Source organism: Pelodiscus sinensis, chromosome 2 (assembly GCF_052426305.1).
Source record: "Pelodiscus sinensis isolate ZL-2025 chromosome 2, ASM5242630v1, whole genome shotgun sequence".
In the NCBI taxonomy this organism is placed as follows: Eukaryota; Metazoa; Chordata; order Testudines; family Trionychidae; genus Pelodiscus; species Pelodiscus sinensis.
Window position 1 is genome coordinate 265,158,194 of NC_143053.1, and position 25,920 is coordinate 265,184,113.

Below are 25,920 nucleotides of genomic sequence, written 5' to 3' on the forward strand. Positions count from 1 at the left end.
TGCCTCTACAGGCTCTGCTTACAAAAACTCTCCGGAGTCACAGATTCACAGACTTTGGAGGAGGGGGGGGGAATAGCTGCCACCATCAAGTGATTTATTCCTAAAAACAGGGGGAACCCTTGAATTCTCACCTAGGGATACCCGAAGATATTTTACCTTGAAAGAACTTGAAAAACAAGAGAAGAAGAAAACAAACTGCAATCTCTGGTAGCTGACCTCTAGTTTGAGGCATGCTGACAGACACAGACAGACCTGCTGTTACCATCCAGGTCTCAAGAATCAAATCACACAGAGAAAACAGGGAAAGTATCTTATACAGTTCAAATTTCAGCACTCTATTCCCATTGGTTCTTCTGGCTCCCAGATGACAAGCTTGCTAGCTACCTGATTTTAACCCCTCAGATAAACCCCAGTTGCTGGCCAGCACTCCTCCTGTCCATCACAGAAGGCCAAAAAGGAAATTGAAGAATAGCTCTGGTTAGGGACATATGGTTTCTGTAGCCCACAAAGACATTGGCTTTTTTTGGGCCACTTTCCACACAGCTTCCTCATATGGGTAGATGGATTGGGCTCCTAGGGTTCAGTCCTCACAGTAGACACAGTGCAAGAGGTACCAGGTATTGCTCTCAGTATCAGACACGGGGTAGAGGATTGATTCGGGATGTCCCAGGCTCTATTTCTCCTTTGTTATTGGATATAATGTTGAGGGGCTGAAATAGAAGATCTCTTCCCATGTTAGAGGGATCAGTTCTAAAGCCAGAAGAAATCACTGTGATCATGTAATCTGCCTTTCTGCAAAACACAGACCATAGAATTTCCACAAAATTATTCCTCTTTGAACTAGAGCATATATTTTAGAAAAATATCCAGTGTTGATTTAAGTCCACATGATATGGATTTATGATGTCAGGCTCCGGTCTCATGGAATGTGATAGTGTTAGCTAGTTGGAGAGACCTCAAGAGGCTGGACCTCTAGTCTACTGCCCTGCACTCATAACAAAATTAAATAATATCTAGATTGGGGTAGGCAAATGATGAGCCACAGGCTGCGTCTGACCCATTGAACTTTTCATCTGACCATTGATATCCCACCAGGTATTGGTTGCGGACCTGCTCTGCTTTCTGCCTATGCTCATATGGTCCAGTGGCTAATCCACCACTGGGAGGAGATCAGGCAAATGAGTATTTATGGTCTGCCATACAATTTGCTTACTCAGGTCTGAAAGTTTGCCTGCCCCGATATAGATTAACTCGAAGATGATAAAATATGGATAGGATCTGATGAAAAATAGTCAAATCAAATGTGGCCCATTCAGTTTCATCATATAATGGCAGATAGCTAAAAAGTGATAGGATTTTAAAGTGCTTATCCAGAAATGCTAGAAGTCTAAAGAATAAAGTGGGTAAACTAGAGTGCCTCATTAAGTGAGAATCATATATATAGTAGCCCAATGTCTGTGACTCTGTAACGGTGTAGCATTACGAGTCACCTCTGGGGGGGGAGGGAGCACTGTTGCCTTGCGCCGTGGCACTCGGCTGAGTTCTGTGCTGCTCAGCTGGGCCACCGCGGGGGAGCAAACAACACAAGTGGCCGTTTGGGCTCTGTGGTCCCCATGCAGCACCCCTGTGTTACATCGAGAGTGCGGGGCACAAACGGCAGCTTGCGCCACTTGCTCCCCTGAGGTGGCCCCGCTGAGCGGCGCAGAACTCAGACGAGCTCCATGGTGGGAGGGAAAAGGGGTGGGGCGGTGACATACACAGCCCCGCCCCCTGGCTGTATACATCACTAGGGTACGGTAAAAAAAAAACGGACACACTTAATCTGGAGTGGGAGGGGGGAGGGACCGGCTGGGAAAGGAGCAGGGCTGGCTGGGAGGGGTGGGGGTGAGAAGCAGAGCTGGGGGGGTCAGAGGCAGCGTAGCTGGCCAGGGGAGAATGGGGGAGGGGCGGCCAGCGGGAAGGAAAGCTGGTTGGAGGTGGGGGTCGGAGGCCATGGGGCTGGCTGTGGGAAATCGGGAGGAGGAACTGGCGGGTGGGGAGAGGGAATTGGCTGACAGGGAGCCGGACTCACCCGGGCACATGCAGATCCCAGGGTGCTGCCCGCCCCGCTCATGGTCCCAGCGAAGCAAGTCCAGCTGTGACTCCAGCACGTGCTGGAACAGCACTCAGGAGCAGGGACAGAGCTTCCCTTACTTCCCAGAGGCAACTAGAGGCTCCCAGTGCTGATCGCGCCCCGCCTCTCAGCCACTCCTCCACCCCCACCAGGCTTCTGTCTGGCACCCAGCTGGAGAGCCAGAAAATACCGGACATTGTACATGTCTGGTATTTTCTGATTTGTTTTATCGGACAAAGGGCCCGAAAACCGGACTGTCTGGTAAAAAACCGGACACCTGGCAACCCTATACATCACTGTCCTGTCCCCCTTTGCCTCCTGCCATGGTGCTTGGCTGAGTTCTCAGCCGAGCTCCACGGCGGGAAGCAAAGGGGGGTGGGGCGGTGACATACACACCCAGGGGGCGGAGCCTGGACCAGTGTGCATCCCCGACAGACAGCGGAGAGAGAGAGAGGCAGAAGGGGGAGAAGAGAAAGAGAGAGATGGAGTGGAGAGAGAGTGAGAGGCAGGAGGAGGAGGAGAAGAGAAAGGGAGAGTGAGAGGCAGGAGGGGGAGAAGAGAAAGAGAGAGACAGAGAGAGAGGCAGAAGGCGGGGGAGAGCTGAGAGAGAGAGGGGGAAGCAGCAGGAGGAGGGGGGAGAGAGAGAGATGGAGCGAGAGATAGATAGCTGCAGCGGCACAGGAGCCAGCAAACAGTGCTGTAAACAGGGGAGTTTGAGTGGGAGTTCTGTTGGAGGAGAAGTTTGTATTTGGTTTTGTATTTGTATTGTTTGTATGCGTAGAGGCTTGTAGGGGTAGTGTGCTGGGAGAGAAGCTGAGCCCTGATTAGGGGGCGGGGCTTCACTGATTAGGGGTCCTATCAAGGTAGCCTTCTAGTCAGGCAGTGGCATAGATAGCTGCAGCAGCACAGGAGCCAGCAAACAGAGCTGTAAACAGGGGAGATTGAGTGGGAGTTTGTAAAGGGAGTTTGGATATTGGGACTTGTTTGGGGTTTGTTTTTGCTGTGGAGGGGGTGTTTTGGTTTGTTTTTGTGTTCACCGGACTAATAGGATTTTGGTGAGAAAGTAGATAAAACATAGAGGCAGTAGTGGCCATGGCCCAAGTAGTAGAAAACACAAGGAGAATGATTGGATGTGGTAGCTGCGGTATGTACATGATTCTGGAGGGGGTAACTGAAAGGAGTTTTGTTTGCATGAAGTGCCGCCTGATAGAGCTGATGGAAGAAAAGATCTGAGGACTGGAGATGCAAGTGGAAACTCTGGTCGAGTTTAGAAGGGGGTTTGAGCAGATGATGGAGCAAAGGCATGACGTGGCTGAACGGGAAAGCTTAGACATGCAGATAGAAGCAGGTTCAAGGGCCTCAGAGGGGGGACTGCTGGGCGAAGAAACTGGACAGTGGAAGCATGTGACTAAGAGAACCAGGCAGAGGAAAAGATGGGTCAGTGAAGGAAAAATAGAGCTCAAGAACAGGTATGTGGAGCCTGAGAATGAAGAAGGGGTACAGCATGTGGATAATGAAGATGGAAGGGTAAGGAAGAAGAGAAGAGTGGTCAGTCCCATAGATAAAGGGGAAGAGTTAATGGAGACAACACCAATAATGAGCATTAGGAGGATACAGGATGGGTTAAAAAGGATTACAAGGGAAAACAGGAATGGCAAGGACTTGCAGCCAGAGAAAGCAAGAGATAGACCAGAGAATCGCACTGTCACTAGGAAAAGGCAGGTCTACGTGATTGGGGACTCCTTATTGAGAAGAATAGATAGGCCTGTAACCAGAGCTGATCCAGAGAATAGAAGGGTGTGCTGTCTGCCAGGTGCTAAGATACGGGATGTGGAACTGAGGTTGAAGAGGATTATTAAGGGAGCAGGAAGGAATCCATTGATCATCCTTCATGTAGGAACAAATGATACGGCTAGATTCTCGCTGGAACGAATTAAGGAAGACTGTGCTAGGCTGGGGAGGACGCTCAAGGAAATTGAGGCTCAGGTGATCTTTAGTGGGATTCTGCCTGTTCCTAGAGAAGGGCAACTAAGATGTGACAGGATTATGATGATCAATAGATGGCTTAGGCAGTGGTGCTATAAGGAGGGCTTTGGGATGTATGGTCACTGGGGGGCTTTTATGGACAGAGGACTGTTCTCTCGGGATGGACTTGACCTAAGTAGGGAGGGAAATAGACTTCTAGGATGGAGGCTGGCTCAACTGATTAAGAGAGCTTTAAACTAGGAATTTGGGGGAGACGGTTGGGAGATGTCCAGGTAATCTCTACGCCGGATTTTAACGCTGAGGGGGAGGAAAACAAAGTAAGAAAGGATATAGCTGGGGGTAGGAGAATGTACATGAGGAAGGGTAGGGTGGATACCAGTCTAATAGGTTATACTGGAGGTACAACATCCATGCCAAATTGGGTAAAGAATGTGAGTGAGGCCAAACAGCAAAAATTAAGATGTTTGTACACCAATGTGAGGAGCCTAGGTAACAAAATGGAGGAACTAGAGCTATTGGTCCAGGAAGTGAAACAAGATATTATATGAATAACAGAAACATGGTGGAATACTAGGTATGACTGGAGTACAGGTATTGAAGGGTATGTGCTGTTTAGGAAAGACAGAAATAAGGTCCCTTCCAGTCCTAGTATTCTATGATTCTATGAGGGGGACAGACAACATGTCTCTCTCCAAGAAAAGACTCTTCACCATCTGTAAGTAGGGCAAAGCTTAGATAAATCCGTTAGGTTTTATTGTTTTATGGTTTGGGAGTGGAAATCTGATTTCTGTGCATTTAGAAATGGGGTTTGCTCTCTTTTGTAACTAAGTTTTGGCCCATGGGAGACTCCCATGAGTATATTAATTGGTGACTTTTCCATCTAGTCATTATGCTTGAAACAGGAGTATTGTTTTGATAATAAAAGTTCTTTCTTTTTTATTAACCTGGTATTGATTCAGTTGTGTGTTCTGGAAAATCTGTCTGTGGATATCTGCATGCCTCTGACTAGAGAGCAGCAACCACAGACTGCAGTTTATATTTTCTCTCTCTTTTTCAAGCTCTTTGGACGAAAGAGCTTAGGTTTCCCTGGGGTTGGTTTCAAGTGTCCACCTCTGTTTGTGGGTTCAAAAGCACTTGATGCTGGTAGCGGATTTTATCCCCAAAATCTGTGTTTAAGATTTTGGGGGGAAGTTTTGTACCAAAGCCTGGAGAGATCAGGTTTTGGGCTTACTTTTGCGAGCCCCTACTTCTGCATTCATCGTGCCAGAGTGGGAAATCAGTCTTGACGCCCAACCATCTGAATGTGGTCATGGTAAGCTCTACATGAGCCCTGACCAGTGCTTCGGAAGGCCCTTGACCAACCAGTCGTCCAGGTAGGGTAAGACCTGAACCCTTCTGTGGTGCAAGAATGCCTCCATCGCCGCCATTCACTTTGTAAAAACCCTCGGCATGGCAAAGAGACAGAAAGGCAGCACCCAGGACTGATAGTGGGAACCATCCTCCGTGACATGAAGGAACTATGGCCACATGAAAGTAGGCATCCTTGAGATCAAGGGCAACATACCAATCTCCTGGATCCAGTGAAGGGATAATTGAGGCCATGGAATTTTAACTTCTTGAGGTATCTGTTTAGACCGTGTAAGTCCAAAATGGGGTAAGGAAATAATGGAAATAGAACCCTGTGCCCCTGAACTGCTCTACTGCTCCTACATCAAGCAGCATCTGCACCTCCTGCCCCAGGAGCTGCTCATAAGAGGAGTCCCTGAAAAGGGATGGAACAGGGGAATGGGAAGATGGGGTAGTTAGAAACTGAATGGAATATCCCAACCCTTGCATTTAGGGGTAAGATCCAAGGGAGGAAAGGATACATTGCCCTTGGGCACACCTTCTAAAGTTCTTCCTAGGACCTGGTGACTGCCTAGAAGAATGGGCCTGGTTATTAGCAGCCCCACTCCCAGTACTTTTCACATGTGGAAGGTGACAGCAACTTTGCCTACTACCCTTCACCTACCCGTCTATTCTGCTCCTGTCTCTGACAGAGAGGATAGTATCTAGGCAGTGGAGTTGGCTTGAAATGCCTCTGCTATTAAGGACTTTAACGTAGCCCTTGTGTCCTTCAAACTGTGCAGTCTGGAATCTGTTTGCTCTGCAAACAAGCTGGAGCCAACAAAAGGAAAATCCTGTATCGTACTCTGGACCTCTGGAGGGATCCCAGACACCTGGAGCCAAGAGTTCTGCCTCATAACTGTGCCTATTGACATAGACCTGACTGCAGAGTCCGCGGCACCAAGAGCTGCCTGAAGGGAGGTTCAGGAAATTACTCTTCCTTTCTTACAAGGGCCACAAACTCAGACCTAGAGTCTGATGGGAGGAGCTCTTTAAACTTGTCCATGAACAACCATATATTAAAATTGTAGTGGGCCAACACTTCCTGTTGGTTAGCCACTTTCAATTGAAGGCAATCTGATGAGTATACTTTTCTCGCCAACAGGTCTAGCCCCTTAGAAATCTTGGACTTGGGAGTGGGGCCCTGGTGATCCTAGTGTTCCTTAGCATTAGTCACATCCACCACCAGAGTGCCAGGTTGCAGGTGTGTATGCAAGTACTCATACCCCTTCAAAAAGGTAAAGTACCACCACTCCACCCCTTTAGCGGTTGGGGAGAGGGAAGCAGGGGTCTTCCAGAGGGTTTTCATAGTGGAGAAAATAGTCTTGATAAAAGGGGATAGCAACCCTGGATGTTTCCTCCTGGAGACAAAATGTCCAGCATAGGCTCTGTATCCTCCACCACCTTCTCTATTTGCAGACATGTACTCTGGGCTATACACCTCAAGAGGTCTTGATGCACCCTATTGTCCATAGTGGATAGTGACCTACCGCCTCATCAGGTGACGACAAGGACAAAGGGTCCCACAGCTTCCCTTCTTCCTGTTCCACATCTGGTACCAGGCCCGGTACTGAAGGTGCATGCCCCTGGACACCAGCACCAGAGTGCTGTGAAACAGGTGACACCAGATGCAGTGACATCCCTGGAACCTGGTACCGTTGGTCCTCCACAGACTGAGAAGCCAATGCAAGTCCTGACTGGGAACTCAGTACCAAACAGGACTGCAAGGGTGCCCCGAATGGCTGCATAGCAGGTATCTGCAACCCTGACACGATTTACTGAGACAAGTACACCCCTACGGCAGGGCTTCTACCTATGGCTGCTGAGGGAGTGCCACTACTGATAGAAGTGACTGAGACTGACCGGGAACCCCAAGCTTGTGTCTGGTGGTAGGCCCAAGGAGTCCAGAATGGCCACTGAGGCAAGGCCTGCCATGGAGGAGGCCAATGTAACTCTGGCCTGCACTTTGGAAGCTCCTGTGCCGAACAAGGCCTCCTCTTAGAATCATGAATCTTAGGGCTGGAAGAGACCTCAGGAGGACATCAAATCAAGCCCCCTGCCCAATGCCAACTCAATTGTCTTAGCCAGGGCTTTGTCAAACCAAGACTTAAAAACATCTAGCGATGGAGATTTCATCACCTAACTAGGTAACCCATTCCAGTGCTTCATGATCCTCCTCGTGAAATAGTTTCTCCTAATATCCAACCTAGTTCTCCCCCAATGTAACTAGAGACCATTGCTCCTTGTTCTGCCATCCATCACTACTGAGACCATCCTCTTTGGAACCTTCCTTCAGGAAGTGAAAGGCTGCTATTAAATCCCTCCTCACTCTTCCCTTCTGCAGACTAAATAAGCCCAAATCCCTCAGCCTCTACTCAAAGGTCAAGTGCTCCAGGCCCCTCATCATTTTGGTTGCCCTCTGCTGGACCCTCTCCAATGTGTCCACATCCTTTCTGCAGTGGGGGACCCAGAATTGGATGCAGTACTCCAGACATGGCCACATCAGTGCTAAATAAAGCAGAATAATCACTTCTCTAGATCTGCTGGCAACGCTCCTCTTAACGCATCCCAGTACGCCATCAACCTTCTTGGCTACAAAGGCACCTTGTTGACTCATATCCAGCTTCTCATCCACTGTAACCCCCAGGTCCTTTTCTGCTCAACTGCTACCTAGCCAGTCGGTCCCCAGCCTGTAACAATGCTTAGGATTCTTCTGTACAAGTGCAGAACTCTACACTTGTCCTTGCTGAACCTCATCAGATTTCTTTTGGCCCAATCCTCTAATTTGTCTAGGTCACTCTGGACTAGGGATGTAATAGTGTAGTCAATTAATAAGTAAAATCTTATAGGTTAATACTATAAATTACACACATTTCCCTCCCGCCACCCTTGCCAGTAAATTTTTAGCAGACTGGCCAGCGGCCTGGCTCAGTTCTGGCTCCCGCTGGGCCCAGAACATACCCCTGATATGGTTCTACATTTAAAGTGTATTAGGAACCAGGTGGGCAGGCCACCCAGCTCAGTTCCAGCTCACACCAGATCTAGAGGCTTAGACACGCCTTCCTCCCCTTAGACAGGGCCTATTGTCACCCCACTCTGCTGTCTCTTTATCAGAGGCAGCAGCATTGGGCGACAGGCAGCCGGTCCACAAGGGGAGCTAGTTTTTAAATTGGCACGCCTCATAAACCCGCTCCTGCCTGGCACCTCGTGCTGCTGCCTCTGGTACACAGGCTGCCGGCCCCACCCTTGGGGACTATAAAATAGTCAACCAACCAATAAAAATTCATGAGGTTACTCAACTATTAAATTAACTGATATTTAACATCCCTATTCTGGACCCTATTCCTGCCCTCCAACATATCTACCTCTCCCCCTAGCTTAGTGTCATCCGCAAACTTGCTGAGAGTGCAATCCATCTCCTCATCCAGGTCATTAATGAAGATGTTGAACAAAACCGTCCCTAAAACCAATCCTTGGGGCACTCTGTTAGAAACCAACTGCCAAGCAGACATCAAGCTGTTGATCATTACCCATTGGGCTCGACAATCTAGGCAGCTTTCTATCTGCCTTACAGTTCATTTATCCAATTCATATTTTCTTAACTTGCTGGGAAGAATATTGTGGGAAACCGTATCAGAAGCTTTGCTAACATCCACTGATTTCCCCATGTCCACAGAGCCAGTTTCCTCATCATAGAAGCTAATCCGCTTGGTCAGGCATGACTTGCCCTTGGTGAATCCATGTTGACTATTCCTGATCACATTCCCCTCTTACAAGTGCTTCAAAATGGATTCCTTGAGGGATCCCCTCCATGGTTTTTCCAGGGACTGATCTTCCTGGACAGGTGGCTAGTAATATATCCTTACTGCTATATTCATATTATTATAGCATGGAATTACTATCTATATAGAGTCTATGGTACAGTTTGGCTCATTTAAGATTTCTACTTCATTTGATTCTATGTTTTCTTTCATGGGTAGAACCACTTCCCCACCAGGACGACCTGTTCTGTCCTTCCGATATATTTTGTATCCTGGTATTACTGTGTCCCACTGACTACCCTCATTCAGCCAGATTTCTGTGATGCCTTTCATATCAATACTAGCAAATTACCCCTTAATAAGATGGGATTTTCAGGTCTCTCCTCCACATCGGTCTTCTCTTCTGAGCCTCCGGTCTCTCATAGACTTATAGACTTTCAGGTCAGAAGGGACCATTATGATCATCTAGTCTGACCCCCTGCTCAGTGCAGGCCACAGAATCCCACCCACCCCTCCTAGAATAATCCTCACCTATATCTCAGATATTGAAGCCTCCAAATACTTTGAAGACCCCAAGATACAGAGAATCCTCCAGCTGTGATCTGTACCCCATGCTACAGAGGAAGGCGAAAAATCTCCAGGGCCTCTGCCAATCTACCCTGGAGGAAAATTCCTTCCTGACCCCAAATATGGCGATCTGCTAAACCCTGAGCATGTAGGCAAGACTCACCAGCCAGACACCCAGAAAGTTCTCTATAGTAACTCCTATCATCCCTCCATTGACCTATTTACCACTGATAATGAATGGTCAATTAATTACCAAGATCATGTTATCTCATCAAACCATCCCCTTCATAAACCCATCTAGTTTAATCTTGAAGCCAGATAGATCTTTTGCCCCCACTACTTCCCTTGGAAGGCAGTTCCAGAAACTCACTCCTCTAATGGTTAGAAACCTTCGTCTAATCTCAAGTCTAAACTTCCTACTAGCCAGCTTATATCCACATTGTTCTTGTACCCACATTGGTATTAAGCTTAAATAATTCCTCTCCCTCCCTGGTATTTATCCCTCTAATACAGGGGTGTCCAAACTTTTTTCAAGGAGGGCCAGATTTGAAGAAGTGAACATGCGTGAGGGCCGTCCCCGCACTCTCAGCCCCAAGGCGGAGGGCCCGCAGGGTCGGAGGTGGGCGGAGAGCGCAGGGCACGGCGGCCTCACGGCGGCCCGGGGGCAGGGCGAACCCGCAGCTGAGCGGGGGAGCGGGGCTGCGGACGTGCCCTACAGGGCACGCTCTAGGACCGCGGAGGCCATGGGTGGCGGCGGTGGCGGCGTGGCCGGAAGCGGCGCACTGGGCGCGCCAGTTCAAAAGAGCGCCGGGGAGCCAGGAGGGAGGGAGGAAGCGGGGGCCGTATTAAATCGGAACACGGGCCGCAATTGGCCCGCGGGCCGGACTTTGGACATGCCTGCTCTAATATATTTAAAGAGTGCAATCATGTCCCCCCTCAGCCTTCTTTTGGTTAAGGTAAACAAGCCAAGTTCCTTGAGTCTCCTTTCATAAGGCAGGTTTTCCATTCCTCAGATCATCCTAGTGGCCCTTCTTTGTACCTGTTCCAGTTTGAATTCTCCTTCTTAAACATGGGAGACCAGAACTGCACACAGTATTCCAAATGGGGTCTCACCAATGCCTTGTATAATGGCACTAACACCTCCTTATCCCTTATCCTTATCCATTTAATGCCCCTCATCCCTAACTGAGATTAACAACTAGGCATGTTAAATTGTGTTTAATCAGCTAATAGAGTAGTTGATGAAATTTCCATTGACTACTCAATTAGTCCATAAGAGGGAAAAACTGCAGAGCAGCAGCGGGGTTTGTCTGGCAGCTCTTAATACCTTTAAAGGCAGAGGCGCAGTGGGAGGGACCAGGCATAAGACGGGAATCAACTGATTCCCAGTACATGCCTGGTCTACCCACTCTGCTTCTGCCTTCCCTGCTCCTCCATGGAGACTGTGCTGGGGGGAGCTGGCTACTGTTGGGTAGTAGGAAGCCTTCTTCATGGGTCAAGTGGAAGAGATTTGCCTTATGGGCTTTACAGAGTGGCACCCAACCATTGCAGGCTTCAGTTCCATTTATTTTAGAGTACCTTGTGGAGTTGAAACAACAGAGGTTTGCCATTTCGTCCATTAAGGAAAACTTGGCCGTAATATTGGAGTTCCATCCCAGTTCAGGAAACGGTTTGGTATTTGCGGACTGCTTGCTCACTGCCTCAGTTCATAATGCTGGGTTCCTCCAGCTTCAAAAAGTGCTCGCAGTGCCATGATGCGATGCCAGCATCAGACGGGCACTCTCTGTGTGTGAAGTGCTTGGTCGAGGGGCATGTACCGGATAAATGCCCACACTACTTGAAATTGACCGGCCGAGCTAGATGGGACCGTGAGATGCGGCTGAAGCTGCTGCTATACAGCAAGGCACTTCAGCTGGAAGATACTCGGCTGCCGTGGCAGTCTGTTCATAGGACTTCGGCATCAGCAAAAACCCCGACTCTCCCCTCTGTGTCATCTAAGAGAGGGAGTCATAAGCCAACCAGGCTACCTCAGCAGGATGAGCGGCAAGGGAAGAGCCGCAGTGTTTCTGAGCCAAGCCCCACCTCTAGTAGGGGGGCGGATCAGACAATGGCTGTGCCACCAAGACCGGAATCTGCACCAGCTTCAGTACAAAGGTACACTCAGACACCTGTGGCTGCGGGTTCCCCAGTGCTGGCAGCTCCAACATCGGCCCCAGCACCAGCGGCACTGATCCTGCCAATGTCAGCTCCGGCTGCCTCGGTGCTGGCTACTAAGGCACCGATCCCTTCAGCGCCAGCTGCCTCGGTGCGGGGTTCAAACTCCTTCTGTCCGGTACCGTCACCGGCGCTGAGATCATCATCACCCTCTTCGTCGGCACCGACTCCACCGCTGGAAAATAGCAAGTGCCGAAGCGCTAGTGAACCAGCCTCCAGGGCTGCACTGTGTCGGCTTACAGAGAACACACCGGCACCGCAACATCAGGGCTCCCCCCAGGGTTGAACCAGTCACCACTGCAGGCAGGGGTTAATCATACATGGGCACAAGGTTACTCTCTTCACCAAGCCCTGAACAAACAGTTTTCTCTCCACAGCCTCGATCACCTTCTTCTGCCTTCTCTGAGCCTCACACACGAGGTTCATGCTATCACTCTCTCGCGAAGACATTCTCAACAATACTCACTATCGCCTCGTCGTTACCGCAGATGTTCTCGATCACCATTGTACACCAGATGCAGATCTCACTTACCTAAATTGCCTACACGCTCATCTTCATCTCGATATCATCACAATTACAGATGATGATACTCACCTGCATATTCATCGTCTCGTTACTATTGTGATCATCTTCGCTACCGTAGTGATTATCATAAGGAATGACGATGCTCTTCTGGGCACTCTTTCTCCCAGTCTTCACGACGTTACCGGTATCACTCTCGCAACAGCTCCAGGCTTCCCACGCCACCATGCGCTTCCATTCAACCTTCCACACTGTCTGCAAATGTGCCTCTCCCTCAAGCACAGTCAGAACCAGTACAAGTAGTAGCACTGGAAAAGGCACAACCACAGGAGCAATCCTCAGTGGACCACTCTGTTGCTTCTTCCTCTCTGGATGATGTGGTGTTCCCTGGTGACTCTTCTCCAGTAGACGACACTCGTCAATTCCAGGAGCTTTTTAAAAGAGTGGCAGAATCCCAGGACCTGCATGTGGTAGAGGTTCAACAAAAGCAACATAAGCTTTTGAAGAACCTGCAGAAATCTCAGAAATCCCAAATGGCATTACCCTTTGATGACACAATCCTAGAAATTGCTGATGATATATGGCAAACACCTGCATCCTCTCAGCCCACTCACAAGAGGGCAGACAAAATATTTCATTCCCCCGAAGGGGGTGGCATTTCTGTTCATGCACCGTCAGCCGAATTCGTTGGTGGTGGATGCAGCTCAGCAAAAATCCAAGATGCCATAACATAGGAATGCTGCTGCTGATAAAGAATCCAAACGGTTAGACCTTTTTGGACGAAAGGTTTATTCTTCCGCCACACTCATACTAAGAATGGCGAATTATATTGCTCATCTGTCTAACCATAGCTTTGATAATTATTCAAAGATGGTAGCAATTTTAGAGCACTTGCCTAACGAAAAATGGCAGCTCTTATTCAGTTATCCAGGAAGGCTATACGGCCTCAACAATGGCCTTGCAAATTTCCCTGGATATTGCTTGATGCAGCGGCATGGGCCATGGCAATGTCAGTGGTCATGAGACGGTCTTCGTGGCTACAGATGGCGTCAGTACCCAAGGACTTATAATCAAAGATAGAAGACTTGCCCTTTGACAGACAGAGTCTATTTGCAGAGAAAACAGATCAAGTCTTGCATTCTGGGAAAGATTCTAGAACTACCCTGAGAATGTTAGGGATGTACACACCCCGTAGCATCACAAACGGTATACTACTTACTTCCGACAGAGGCCTTTCTCGTATGGGGTGCCCAGATTTAGACGACAGGACCACAACAACAGCAACTCCCCAGATCATGCCAGCAAAAACTAAGACCACAAACTGGCTGAAACCCCAATTCCCAGAACAACAGACAGCAAGTTTGATGGTCCGATCGAGGGACTGAGAACCATCCCATTAACGTACTACCCAGGTGCACAGAAGTTATTCCATCATCGATTGAGACTGTACCAGCACAGATGGTTTGCCATCACCACAGATCACTGGGTCTGGGAGTTAATAACATCAGGATACTCCATCCCTCTTCTTTCCCTTCCCCCCACTTCTCCTCCATCCCTGTCTTTTTTCAGGGACCCATCTCATGAGGACCTCGTAATGCAAGAGGTTCTCCATCTCATAGAGATTGGTGTGGTGGAGGCAGTACCTGATCATTTCTGGGGCAAGGGATTCTACTCCCACTGTTTTCTCACCGAAAAGAAATCAGGAGGATGGAGACCTATTTTGGACCTTCAAAATCTCAATCGGTATTTCAAGAAACAGAGATTCAGGATGGTGACTTTAACTTCTACATGCAAGATTCTACATTCCCAGCATTGAACAAAGGGGATTGGTTCACGTCTCTCAATTTACAAGATGCGTATTTCCATGTAATGATACACCCGGCACACAGATGTTTCCTGAGGTTCGTCGTAGGCACACAGCATTTTCAGTACAAAGTTCTTCCGTTAGGTCTGTCGTCCGCACCCAGGGCTTTCTTGAAGACCCTCATGGTGGTGGCAGCATATCTTCATTGTCAAGGCATCATGATCTTCCCATATCTAGACGATTGTCTGATCAAGGCTCATACGTTCGAACGTGCACTGACGGCCACGCAGGTCACAAGAGGCTTGTTCACGGATCCGGGTCTTGGGTTGAACATCCCGAAGTCCTTGCTCGTACCACAAAGATCCCTCATGTTCATTGGCGCATGGTTAGAGTCTACAGCGGCCAAGGTCTATCTTCCTACAGAGAGATTCCACAGAATACAGAGCCTCAAGCAGACACTGTCCCTCAGCCCAAGAGTGTGAATACTTACCCGTCTGCAACTCTTGGGGCACATGGCGATGATGACATACGTGGTACAGCACGCCAGACTACGCCTCAGGTGCCTGCAACATTGGCTGGCATCCATATATCACCCGGGCAATTGCGATCTACACAGGCTAGTAACATTGCCATTGACAGTGAAATGATACCTCACGTGGTAGACGTCTCCGACCAACTTGCTCGCCAGAGTCCCTTTCCACCGTCCGCATCCCACTGTCCAGGTTACTTCAGATGCCTCTCTCCTAGGATGGGGAGCCCACTGCAAGGGCAAATTCGCTCAAGGCCAATGGAATGCTCAGGAAGCCCTTCAACACATCAATTTTCTGGAACTCAGGACGGTATTCAACGCATGCAAGACATTCCTTACGAGGATCTGTGGTCAGATGGTTCAAGTCTTCTCCAACAACAACACCATGGTGTCCTACATCAACTGACAAGGCAGAGCCCGATCCAGATCCCTGTGTGCAGAAGCCATGAAACTATGGAATTGGTGTATCAGTCTCAGAATTACTATTATAGCAACATACCTACCCGGCAAAAACAATTCTATTGCAGATGCCTTGAGCAGACACCTGTTTCCTCAACACGAGTGGGAACTCAATCTGGAAGTGGCTCTCTCGCTATTCCAACGCTGGGGACACCCCACTATAGACTTGTTTGCCCCGCATCTCAATGCAAAATGTCCCAAATACTGTTCCAGAGCCAGTCTGGGCCCGAAGTCTCTGGGGGATGTGTTTCTGATAGGCCGGACTCATCATCTTCTCTACGCTTTTCCTCCTGCCCCACCTTTCCTGAGAGTGCTGGAGAAGATGATCAACGACAGGGCCATGGTGATACTGATAGCTCTGTTCTGGCCCAGGCAGACGTGGCTCCCTCTTCTACTACAAATGTCTCGCCGACCACCATATCAGCTACCCAAACGACCAGATTTGCTCATGCAGCCGGGGATGTTCATGCCACAATCACAAATCGACCAAATGCACCTCACGGCATGGCTCCTAGCTGGTTCTGTAGCACAGAAGCGCTTTGTTTGCAAGAGGTGAAACAAATATTACTTCACAGCAGATGTGATTCCACCCAAAGACTTACCTTTATAAGTGGCACCGGTTCCATTCGTGGTGCATAGCCAATGATTTCGATGCAATGTCCACTCCAATTCATCGCATTCTGGACTATGTCCTCCACTTACACCATTCTAAATTAGGCCTTTCGTCTATTAAGGTCCATCTCTCGGTGATTTCTTCATTCAATCAGTTGAGGGTTTTTCAGTTATTTCTCACCCGATGACTAAGAGCTTCCTGAAGGGTTTAATGAACTTACACCCTCCGCACAGGAAACCACCTGTTCCGTGGGATCTTGAGTTCGTTCTGAACACTCTCACATACCCACCCTTTGAGTCTCTAGCCACCTGTGACATTCAGACTCTTACCATGAAGGTGGTATTCCTTCTAGCTATAACGTTGGCCAGACGAGTTGGGGAATTGGCAGCTCTTTCGGCCGCTCCTCCATATACTTTGTTCACCCACCAAGGGGTAATACTTCGATCTCACCCAAAATTTCTGACAAAGGTGTATTCGGAATTCCATATCAACGAACTGATGGTACTCTCAATATTTTACCCCAAACCGAATGTAACGACTTAAGAAGCCCGTCTACATACCTTAGACATCTGCAGGGCACTCGCCTTTTATCTGGAATGGACTCGCCCATTTCGACCATCCCAGCAGTTTTTCCTATGCTCTGATGGAAGATCCAAGGGCCAAGCATTGTCTTCACAGCATATATCTAAAATAATCGTGAAATGTATTACCACATGCTATACTTTACTAAATAAGTCCATATCTACGCCTATTATGGCTCATTCTACTAGAGCAACTTCTACTTCCCTAGCTTTTCTTAAAGGAGTCTCAATCCAAGACATTCTCCGCACGGTGACATGGTCTTCGGACATAACTTGCTAAACACTAGGCCATTAACCCAATTGCCCGAGAATCAGCACTGGCCTCTGCAGTGCTCTCCATAGCAGACAGATCTTGACTCCGATCCCACCTCCGCAGATGAGGCTACTGCTCTGTACTCACCTCAAGTGGAGCACCCACAGAGAATAAGAGGAAGTTACTCACCCTGTGCAGTAACGACATTTCTTTGAGATTTGTTCCCCCGGGGGTGCTCCACGACCTGCTCTCCTTCCTTCTTCGGAGTTTCTTCCTTATGTTTTTCAGGAGTGATCCGCCAGTTCTTCCTAACCAAGAAGCCAGACTGCACGCAAGTTAGCAACCAGTGCAAACAGCACGCACCCCATGCATGCGTGGTCCCACGGCTGATGACTCTCCGACCTGTGGCACTGGGACGAGTTCGACACGTCAAGTGGAGTATCCACGGGGGGACACACCTCGAAGAAACATCATTACTGCACAGGGTGAGTAATTTCCTCTTCAGACTGCAGTTTGCCCCTGTGGAAGGGGCTAGATGAAGACTGGCAGTGGGTCACGGAGACAGGTGGATGTTTGCTTTACATTCACATAGAATGGAGCAAACACAGTGACATCACTCGAAAAAGAGAAGGTTACTCACCATGTGCAATAACTGAAGTTCTTCAAAATGTGTTCTGCTGTGGGTGTTCCACTATCCACTCTCTCCACTTCAGATTTTAAATGGTAACAGGTGGCGCACATTTGCTAAATTACCTTTACTACAGTAGTACAGAAATATTTTAGCTGTTTAATATATTTGGTCTGTTGTTGAGAGCTGAGGTGACTATTAGAAATGGAGAAGGAGATTCAAGAGAGTAGGTGAGGCTTCTCTACTTTGGAGTCTGATTCAGAGGATTCTATGGTGGGGAAGGAACTGAGAGTGTCAGGATGTGAGCGCTCTAAACCAACTCCTACAATGCTACAAGACACCAACTATGCACACACATCTCGACCAAGCACATCTACCAAAGATCTCCGATCATCGGTGCAGGGATACGCCATCACCTGGAGTGGAGCACCCACAGAGACACACATCTCAAAGAACCTCAGTTACAGTACAAAGTGAGTAACCTTCTCTTCTCCTTTCTTCTTGTGATAGCATTTTATGTGCTTGAAAACTGTTATCATGTTCCCTCTGAGTCTTCTTTTTTCCAGAGTAAACAAACCCATTTTCAGCCTTCTTTCATAGGTCATGTTTCATATTCGGCAAAGCACTGCAATCTCTCCTATTTTGATATCGTCTACAAACTTTATAAACAGGGCTCGACAAATAATACAATCTGCTCGCCCGTGGCAGATTGTAACACAGTTTGGCGAGCCCTGTTTATAAGTGTACTGTCTATGTCATGATCTAAATAATTGATGAAACGTCTAGGTGTTTCCAGTGCCATATGTGCTGCTGATGTAGTGGGTTTGGCTCATCAGAATGTTCATGTTTAGTTATTATTTAGGTGTTGCTAACATTTTCCTGAAGAATGTGAGATAAGCGAAGGGCAATTTTAAGTATTTTGTATCACAGCTAAACAAAAATGGAGTTTAATGGGCTAAAGTAAATATATTTCTCTGGCTCTAGGTCTTGCTCCCTGTTGAATTTCAAAACATGGAGTTCCTTGAGCTCTTCAGAAAAAAAATGCAAGAATTATTGATAGTGGAAAGTGTTAGGCAACCTAAGTGGTCATTGTTCACATCATATACAGTGCAGGGAAATGAAATAGGGGCTCAGGGATCAGTCCCAAACAAACAATTGGCATGGGATGGATGAGGGATACCACCGTTTGTCTACATTGCATGATCTAGACTGGCGAGCTGGTCTGGAACTAGAGGAACGACAGAAATGATTATTTAGGCAGGGTTAAGGGCACACTCCAGTCTTTACTGTGGAATTTCTGTAACAACAACTGATTGGAAGTGTGAATGGAACTAATTTCCTATGAAGTGAATCTGTTTGTACCAGGTATGTTGTATACTGAAACACCTGTCAGAAAGTGCAGTAGCTGTAAACACCCCTGGAGAAGTTGGCTTGGTAGAAATGTCTTTTAGGCTCAAACTGTCTATTTCCCATCTATCTGTGCAATGTATTGAATGTAACCCATAGACACCAGATTATAAATAACAGGTGGCAAATATTTGCCAAGTTAGCTTTATTGCAGTAATACAGAAATATTTTAGCTGTTAAATATGTTTGCTGCTTAGTTAAGAGCTGGGGTGAGTATTAGAAATGGATAAGGAGACGAGAATAGGCTAGGAATTGTTTGTACCCCCATTTCCTCTTTGAGCTTGTCTGTACATGGATTTGTTCCTGAATAATTATTACTAATTAACTCCATGTCTAGACCCACTTATTCAAAAATAAGGGTGCCGTGTTCCTGTTTAGCTTTACCCAGATAGTCAGGCACAGTTAATCAGGAACAACTTCAGGTGTAGCCAGGTCTTAAAATGCCACCTGCCTCACAGTTATTCACAAATTAGGTATTGCCAGGAATAAATAGCCTGTGACCAAAATCTAAGATTTCTACACTGGGAAAATACATCATATTAGAAAATGTTCTGACAATGTGATGTTTAACACAATTTGAAGGGCCAGTCAAGTTTACGAAAATATTAGTTGTTCATGGTTAACCATAGGGTCCAGTGAATACATTTTAAAACATGACTCATCCTAGTCTACACTAGTTGCTAGTGATGTTTAACAGCATGTTAGATTATGCATTTTCTGACTTTTCCAGGGCAGAACATATCTCAGAAGGCAAATCATGTGCCTCTGAGTCAGGTTCTTCTCATCAAGTTGGGAGGCTGGATGTGGGGTGTTGCATACTCCATCAATTCCATGGAGTCTCAGTGCGGTAGCAGAAAATGGAGCCATCTGCAAACAGGGAGGGGGAGCTGCTTCAAGAATTCTGCTGAAGGACATGTGGAACCAGTTTGAATTACAGGCGAACCCCGCACTTACGGCCTAATTAGTTCCTGGAGAGCCGTCGTAAGTCGAGCCATTGTATAGGTGCAATGTTGTAAATGGTGGTTCTGATCCTGGAAATCAATTTCATACCCTAAAAATACCAAAATTGACTATGGAAATGGAGGAAAATAAAACTAAATAGTTCAAATAATGCACAAATATAACTAAAAGTGAAGACTGATGTGGTGGAGACGCGTGCAGTTCAAGTAGCAGCTGCAGACTGGCGAGTCTGACTGTCTTTGTACGTTTCCTGTTTTGGGATGATGCATGGAGTCTGCGTCATAAATGCGAGATGTGGACATAAATTGGGGGTTTTTAGGAGCTATCTTGCATGAAAAATATGGCTGTAAATGCGGGGGGGTTGTAAGTTGGGCGGTTGTAAGTCAGGGATCGCCTGTATTGGCTGCACACCCTAAAGGGAGCATTAGGAGATTTGAAATTCAGACCTGCCTGTTACGGCCTATATTTTAAGAATTTAGGTGCATTCTTACGTGAATATAAAATAGGATTGCCAGGTGTCCAGTATTTGCACTCTTTGTCCGGTAAAAAAAAATCAGAGAATACCGGACATGTGCAATGTCTGATATTCTCTGATTTTTCTGGCTGCGCACCAGACATAAGCCTGGCATGAGCGGGGGGAGTGGCTGGAAGGCGGGGCCATGATCAGTGCTGGGAGCCTGTGATTGCGCAGAAGCCTCGGGGGGAGGGTGCAGGGGGAGTGGCTGGGACTCCCAGCCACTCCCTCCGCCCCCGCCAGTCTTCTGCACAATCACAAGCTCCCAGCACCAATGGCGGCCCCGCCTCCCAGCCTGGGAGTCCCGGCTGGTAGGCATGGCTGCAATCGCTGCTCTGGGCACTTCAGAAGCCTAGCTGTGGTGGGGGGAGTGGCTGGGAGTCGCAGCCACTCCCCTCGCCCCCGCAAGGCTTCTGCGTATTCACAGGCTCCCAGCACCGATCGTGGCCCCACCTCCCAGCCTGGGAGTCCCAGCTGGGAGATGGGGTTGTGATCACTGCTCTGGGTGCCCCAGAATGGGGGGAGGGGACTTGTTGTCCTGCGTTCCTTTCCCCCTCCCCCCCTTGACTAAAAAATACTGCGTGTCCGGTATTTTTTGGGAGACCATCTGGCAACCCTAGTATAAAAACAAATAATCAAAACCACCGTCTGCCTATATATGATAATCTGAGGCCTTGTTTTTAAGCTAAGGCTTTTGGCTATGCAGCAGGGGCATCCATAAGATAGGAAACATACAGTCATGTCCTGACATATCCCAAACCAGTCACATTGAAATAAGGAAATTTGGGCTGTTAAGAAATTCAGTCTGTCATCTCCAGATAAAAGGAAGAGTCTAGAAGATTTAAAGAAAACTTAGGTTGAGAGCTTTCTGCCTGGCAAGGACTATTTATCAATAGTTGGGGTTGTAAAATCCTCATTTCTTTATTGTTTTGTCATTATGCTCCCCATCTCTGTATTGTTTATCTATATTGCCTCTGTCTGCTTTGATTTTTTTTTCTGGGTGTAAAGCAGTTAAGCTGGTGGGATGTAATTGGTTATATAATCAGTGCTACAGTATATTAGAACTGGGTAGTTAAATTTCAATAGAATCATGGTTAACGTATAGCTGAGAATATTACTATATAAGTTGGAGACAAACAGGAAGTAAGTTGGAAAAAAACAAGGCAAAAAGTAAAGGAAACTGGTTTCATACTTGCTGGAAGCTAACCTCAATTAAACACTGAATTGTTACATCTCCAGACTTTGGGGACTGCTGTTCTCTGATCACCTGGGAAGGCCCAGGGAAGTGGGAGGGTGAGGGGCTAAGCCTTCTAACAGGGAGAATCCCTGACAAGCATCTAGCTCATTTGTTTAAATCTCGCTCTTCTCTTTCTCTTTTCTTGTGTCTCTTTTCCCTGTCTCCCTTTCTTCCTACCCAGTACCAGCTCCTCTTAGAACTTTTCTAGTCTAGGAAAAGAGCTGGTTTGAAAATATGTTAAAATATATAGCTAGCCCTATTTTAGACAGGACAGGTTGCATGTTAACACTTGTTAGCTGATCACCGGAAGACACCAGGGGAGCCTAGGGTTCATCTCAGCCGGCAACACATTAACGTACAACTTGCCATGTAAATACCAGGGTTGTAAAAGGTAACACACCTGTTTTTAAAAATGCCTTTTTTCTAGTATAAAGACCCTTGGTTTCCAAGTTTAAACTAGGACAAACCTAAAATACTTCGTATAGCTTAGAGACAATTATTTCTGCTAAGCAACCATCTAAAGGCTGGACAGCTATGAGAATTATGCTCCTGGAATATGATGAATTCCTTGCTTCCAGTGTTCGGATATTCCCTGCTTCCTCCTCAGATCCGGGAGTTGGTTCCTGAATCCCAAGCCTACATGGACCTGTTAGCCTTTGAACGCAAATTGGACCAGACCATTATGAGGAAGCGGGTGGACATTCAGGAAGCTCTGAAGAGACCAATGAAGGTATGACATGGAGAATGATACTATTGACTGAATAAGGAAAAACATCCTTGAGTGAGTTATTGAGCTGTGGAGCCATCTCACTGGAGAACTAGAGGAAGGCTCCATTGATAGGAAAAGATGGCTAAGGCACTTGAGAATATATGGTTCAGTTCAGGAGCTCTCATCCATCTCTGATTTATGTGAATCTTTATGATAAAAAGTAATCATCTCTTTCATTTACAAATGTTATTCCTTGAGATTTTTAAGCAAAAAGGGGAGGAAAAGGAGATAGGACAGTAGACATGCTACATTGGATAGACATTAAATATTTTGTTTGAGATTGGAGAAAATAAGAAATAAAATGATAAATTTTAGTAAGCAATCATATACTCCCAGATCCTGCAAAAACTTAAACATATACTTAGTCCCATATTGGACAACTCATGTGAGTGAAATTACATATGTGTAAAATTGTCTGAAGGATCAGACCGAAAGATAAGACTGTTTTCCAAATCCTCAAGCACTGCTCTTGTTCTATATGTTATTTTTTTCCTACATTTGCCAGGTCATTCTGTTCATTACATAATTCTGCAATGCTTAATTTGCTCCCTGCTTTCCAGTTCCATAGAGTACTACTTATGGTCACTGCAGATGCTGCTTGCCATAGGTGAATTACTTATATGGATAGAAACCCCCCTTGCATCAATGTAAGGAGCATCTGTGCTATAGCTGTGCCACTGTGTCCTAGACACATTCTTGAGCAGTCACAAAAGAAATTTGGGGCAAAGCCAAGAATTGAGCCTAGGTCGGAACCTTAGTCCACCGGCTTGGAGGTCCACCCTTACTCCAATTAAAAATGGCTTTGTCTACACTTCACAGCTTTTAGAGATTGATGTGTCACTTAGGCAGTGTAAACTCTGACATTTGCACTCATAAAATCATAGAATCCTAGTATACTAGAACTGGAAGGGACTTTGAGAGGTCATGAAATCCAGTCCCCTACCCCCATGACAGGACCAAGCACCATCTATATGAGAGGTTGGCAACCTTTTTAAACCAAAGAGCCAAACTACATCAAAACTCAGAACAAGTGGATGGAGATTCCACAACCTCCCTGGGCAATTTATTCCAGTGTTTAAACCACCCTGACAGGAAGTTTTTCCTATTGTCCAGCCTAAACCTCCCTTGCTGCAACTTAAGCACATTGCTTCTTGCCCAATCAGAAATCAAGGAGAACAATTTTTCTCCCTCCTCCTTGTAACACCCTTTTAGATACTTGAAAACTGCTATCATGTCCCCTCTGTCTTCTTTTCTAAATTAAACAAACCAAATTCTTTCAGTCTTCCCTCACAGGTCATGTTTTCTAGACCCTTAATCAGTTTTGTTGCTCTTCTATGGACCTTCTCCATGTGGTGAGAAGGTCCATAGAATGTGGTGCCCAGAGCTGCATACAATACTCCATGAGGCCTAATTAATGCAGAGTAGAGTGGAAGAATAAGAACGGCCATACTGAGTGAGACCAAAGATCCCATCTAGCCCACTATCCTGTCTGCCAACAGTGGCCAATATCAGATGCCCCAGAGAGAGGGAACACAACAGGTAATCCTCACATGATCCCTCCTCTGTCACCCACCACCAGAGAAACAGAGGCTAGGGATACCATTCCTACCCATCCTGGCTAATAGTCCTAACCTCCATGAATCTATCTAGCTCTATCATGTCTTGTTCACAACACTCCTCTTAATGCATCCCAGAATCATGGTGGGTTTTTTGTTGTTGTTTTTTGGGGGGGAGTTTGGGTTGTTGGGTTTTTTTTTGTAAGAGTCACACTGCTGACTCATATATAGCTTGTGGTCCACTATGATCCCTAGATCCCTTTCTGCAGTACTCCTTCCTAGACAGTCACTTCCCATTCTGTATGTGTGAAATGGATTGTTCCTTCCTAAGTAGAGCACTTTGTATTTGTTAAACTTCATGCTATTTACTCCAGACCATTTCTCCAATTTGTCCAGATAATTTTGAATTACGACTCTATCCTCCAAAGCACTTGCAACCCTCCCAGCTTGGTATCATCTGCAAACATCATAAGCGTACTCTTTATGCCATCATCTAAATTGTTGATGAACAGAACTGGTCCCAAACCTGCAGAACCCTACTTATGCCCTTCCAGCAGGATTGTGAACCATTAATAACTACTCTCTGAGAATGGTTATCCAGCCAGTTATGCACCCACCTTATAGTAGCCCCATCTAGGTTGTATTTTCCTAGTTTATTGATAAGAAGGTCATGCGGGACTGTATTAAATGCTTTACTAAAGTCTAGGTATACCACATCCACTGCTTTCCCCTTATCCACCGGACTTGTTATCATAGCAAAGAAAGCTATCAAATTGGTTTGATATGATTTGTTCATCTAATTGTCTTCCTTAATTATTTGCTTTATTATCTTTCCTGGCACAGAAGGTAAGCTGACTGGTCTGTAGTTTTCCACATTGTTCTTATTTCCCTTAGAGATGGGCACTATATTTGTCCTGTTCCAGTCTTCTGGAATCTCTCTTGCCTTCCATGGATTTCCAAAGTTGATAGCTAATGGCTCAGATTTCTTCTTTATCAGGTCCTTGAGTATTGTAGGATGCATTTCATCAGGTTTTGGGGACTTGAAGACATCTAACTTTTCTAAGTAATTTTTAACTTATACTTTTTTTATTTTAACTTCTAAATCTACCCCATTTTCACTAGCATTCACTATGTTAAGCATCCATTCACCATCAGTCTTCTTGGTAAAAACCAAAACAAATAAGTTGTTAAGCACCTCTGCCATTTTCAAATTTCCTATTGTTTTTCCCTCTTCACTGAGCAATGGGCCTACCTTGTCCTTGGTCTCCCTCTTGCTTCTAATATAATTGTAGAATGTCTTCTCGTTACCCTTCATGTCTCTAGTTATTCCTACAAACTGTGCCACTCCTACAAACTGTGTTTGCTTTATCAGCAGGAGAGCACTGCTGATGACAAAACACTGTTTACATTAGCACTTGATGTGTGTAGTTGGGGCAAGGAGTTAGCACCTGTGAGTGGTAAAAGTTTTGTAGCTCAATTGCCAGTGCAGAGAAAGCCAATGACATGTTAGCAGTGTTGACAGTTAATGTAAAACCCAGTGATACTGTTTAACATCTCACAATGCTGTTGTTTCAGGCTCTCTGCAGATTTAGGAAGGCAAACTTTAGTGACTTACAAGTTTATGGGCAGAAAGAACTTAAGATTCTTTTCACGTGGTGAGCTAAATTGTTAATTAGTATAAATTAGCATAGCTTCATTGATATTTTGAAGCTATGCCATTTTACATCAGGGTATGGTTCCATTAAAGAAAATGGAAAACATATATTCTCTTTGACTGTTTGACAAATTTAAAATAATGGGTGGATTTTGTGGCAAATTCCTCAACCATGAAACTGAGAAATATTGAAAGCTTGTTTGCAGAACTTTTATAAGATCTGGAACAGGAAAATATATCTAAACTCTAGAACTCTGAGATTTCATATATCAGTCTAATTTCTCTTTGCTCATGTAGCTGCAGTTAGATTCCAAAAGGAACAATCAAACATGTTTCTAATTTACCTCCAGCTCATGAATGATTGTTCAAATGCAGCAGTCATGAAATTCAAAATCTGTCTGAACAA

General features: G+C 46.4%; 1 protein-coding gene across 21 annotated transcripts in view; it reads left to right on the forward strand.

Annotated features, from left to right (window-relative positions):
* Positions 1-25,920, forward strand: part of SMARCD3 (SWI/SNF related BAF chromatin remodeling complex subunit D3) — a 289,042-nt gene that overhangs the window by 145,911 nt on the left and 117,211 nt on the right. For 19 of the 21 annotated variants that reach the window (XR_016348994.1, XM_089776877.1, XM_089776882.1 and 16 more), the window contains one exon: positions 22,143-22,265. The exons of 1 other annotated variant lie outside the window; for it this stretch is intronic. Coding sequence is in view for 19 of the 20 variants with exons in the window: in XM_089776877.1 (XP_089633003.1) it covers positions 22,143-22,265 (123 nt within the window). In the remaining variant the exon portion in view is untranslated. Of the gene's footprint in view, positions 1-17,031; positions 17,275-22,142; positions 22,266-25,920 lie in introns of those variants that run through there. One more of the 21 variants, XM_075917558.2, reaches the window with a different exon arrangement.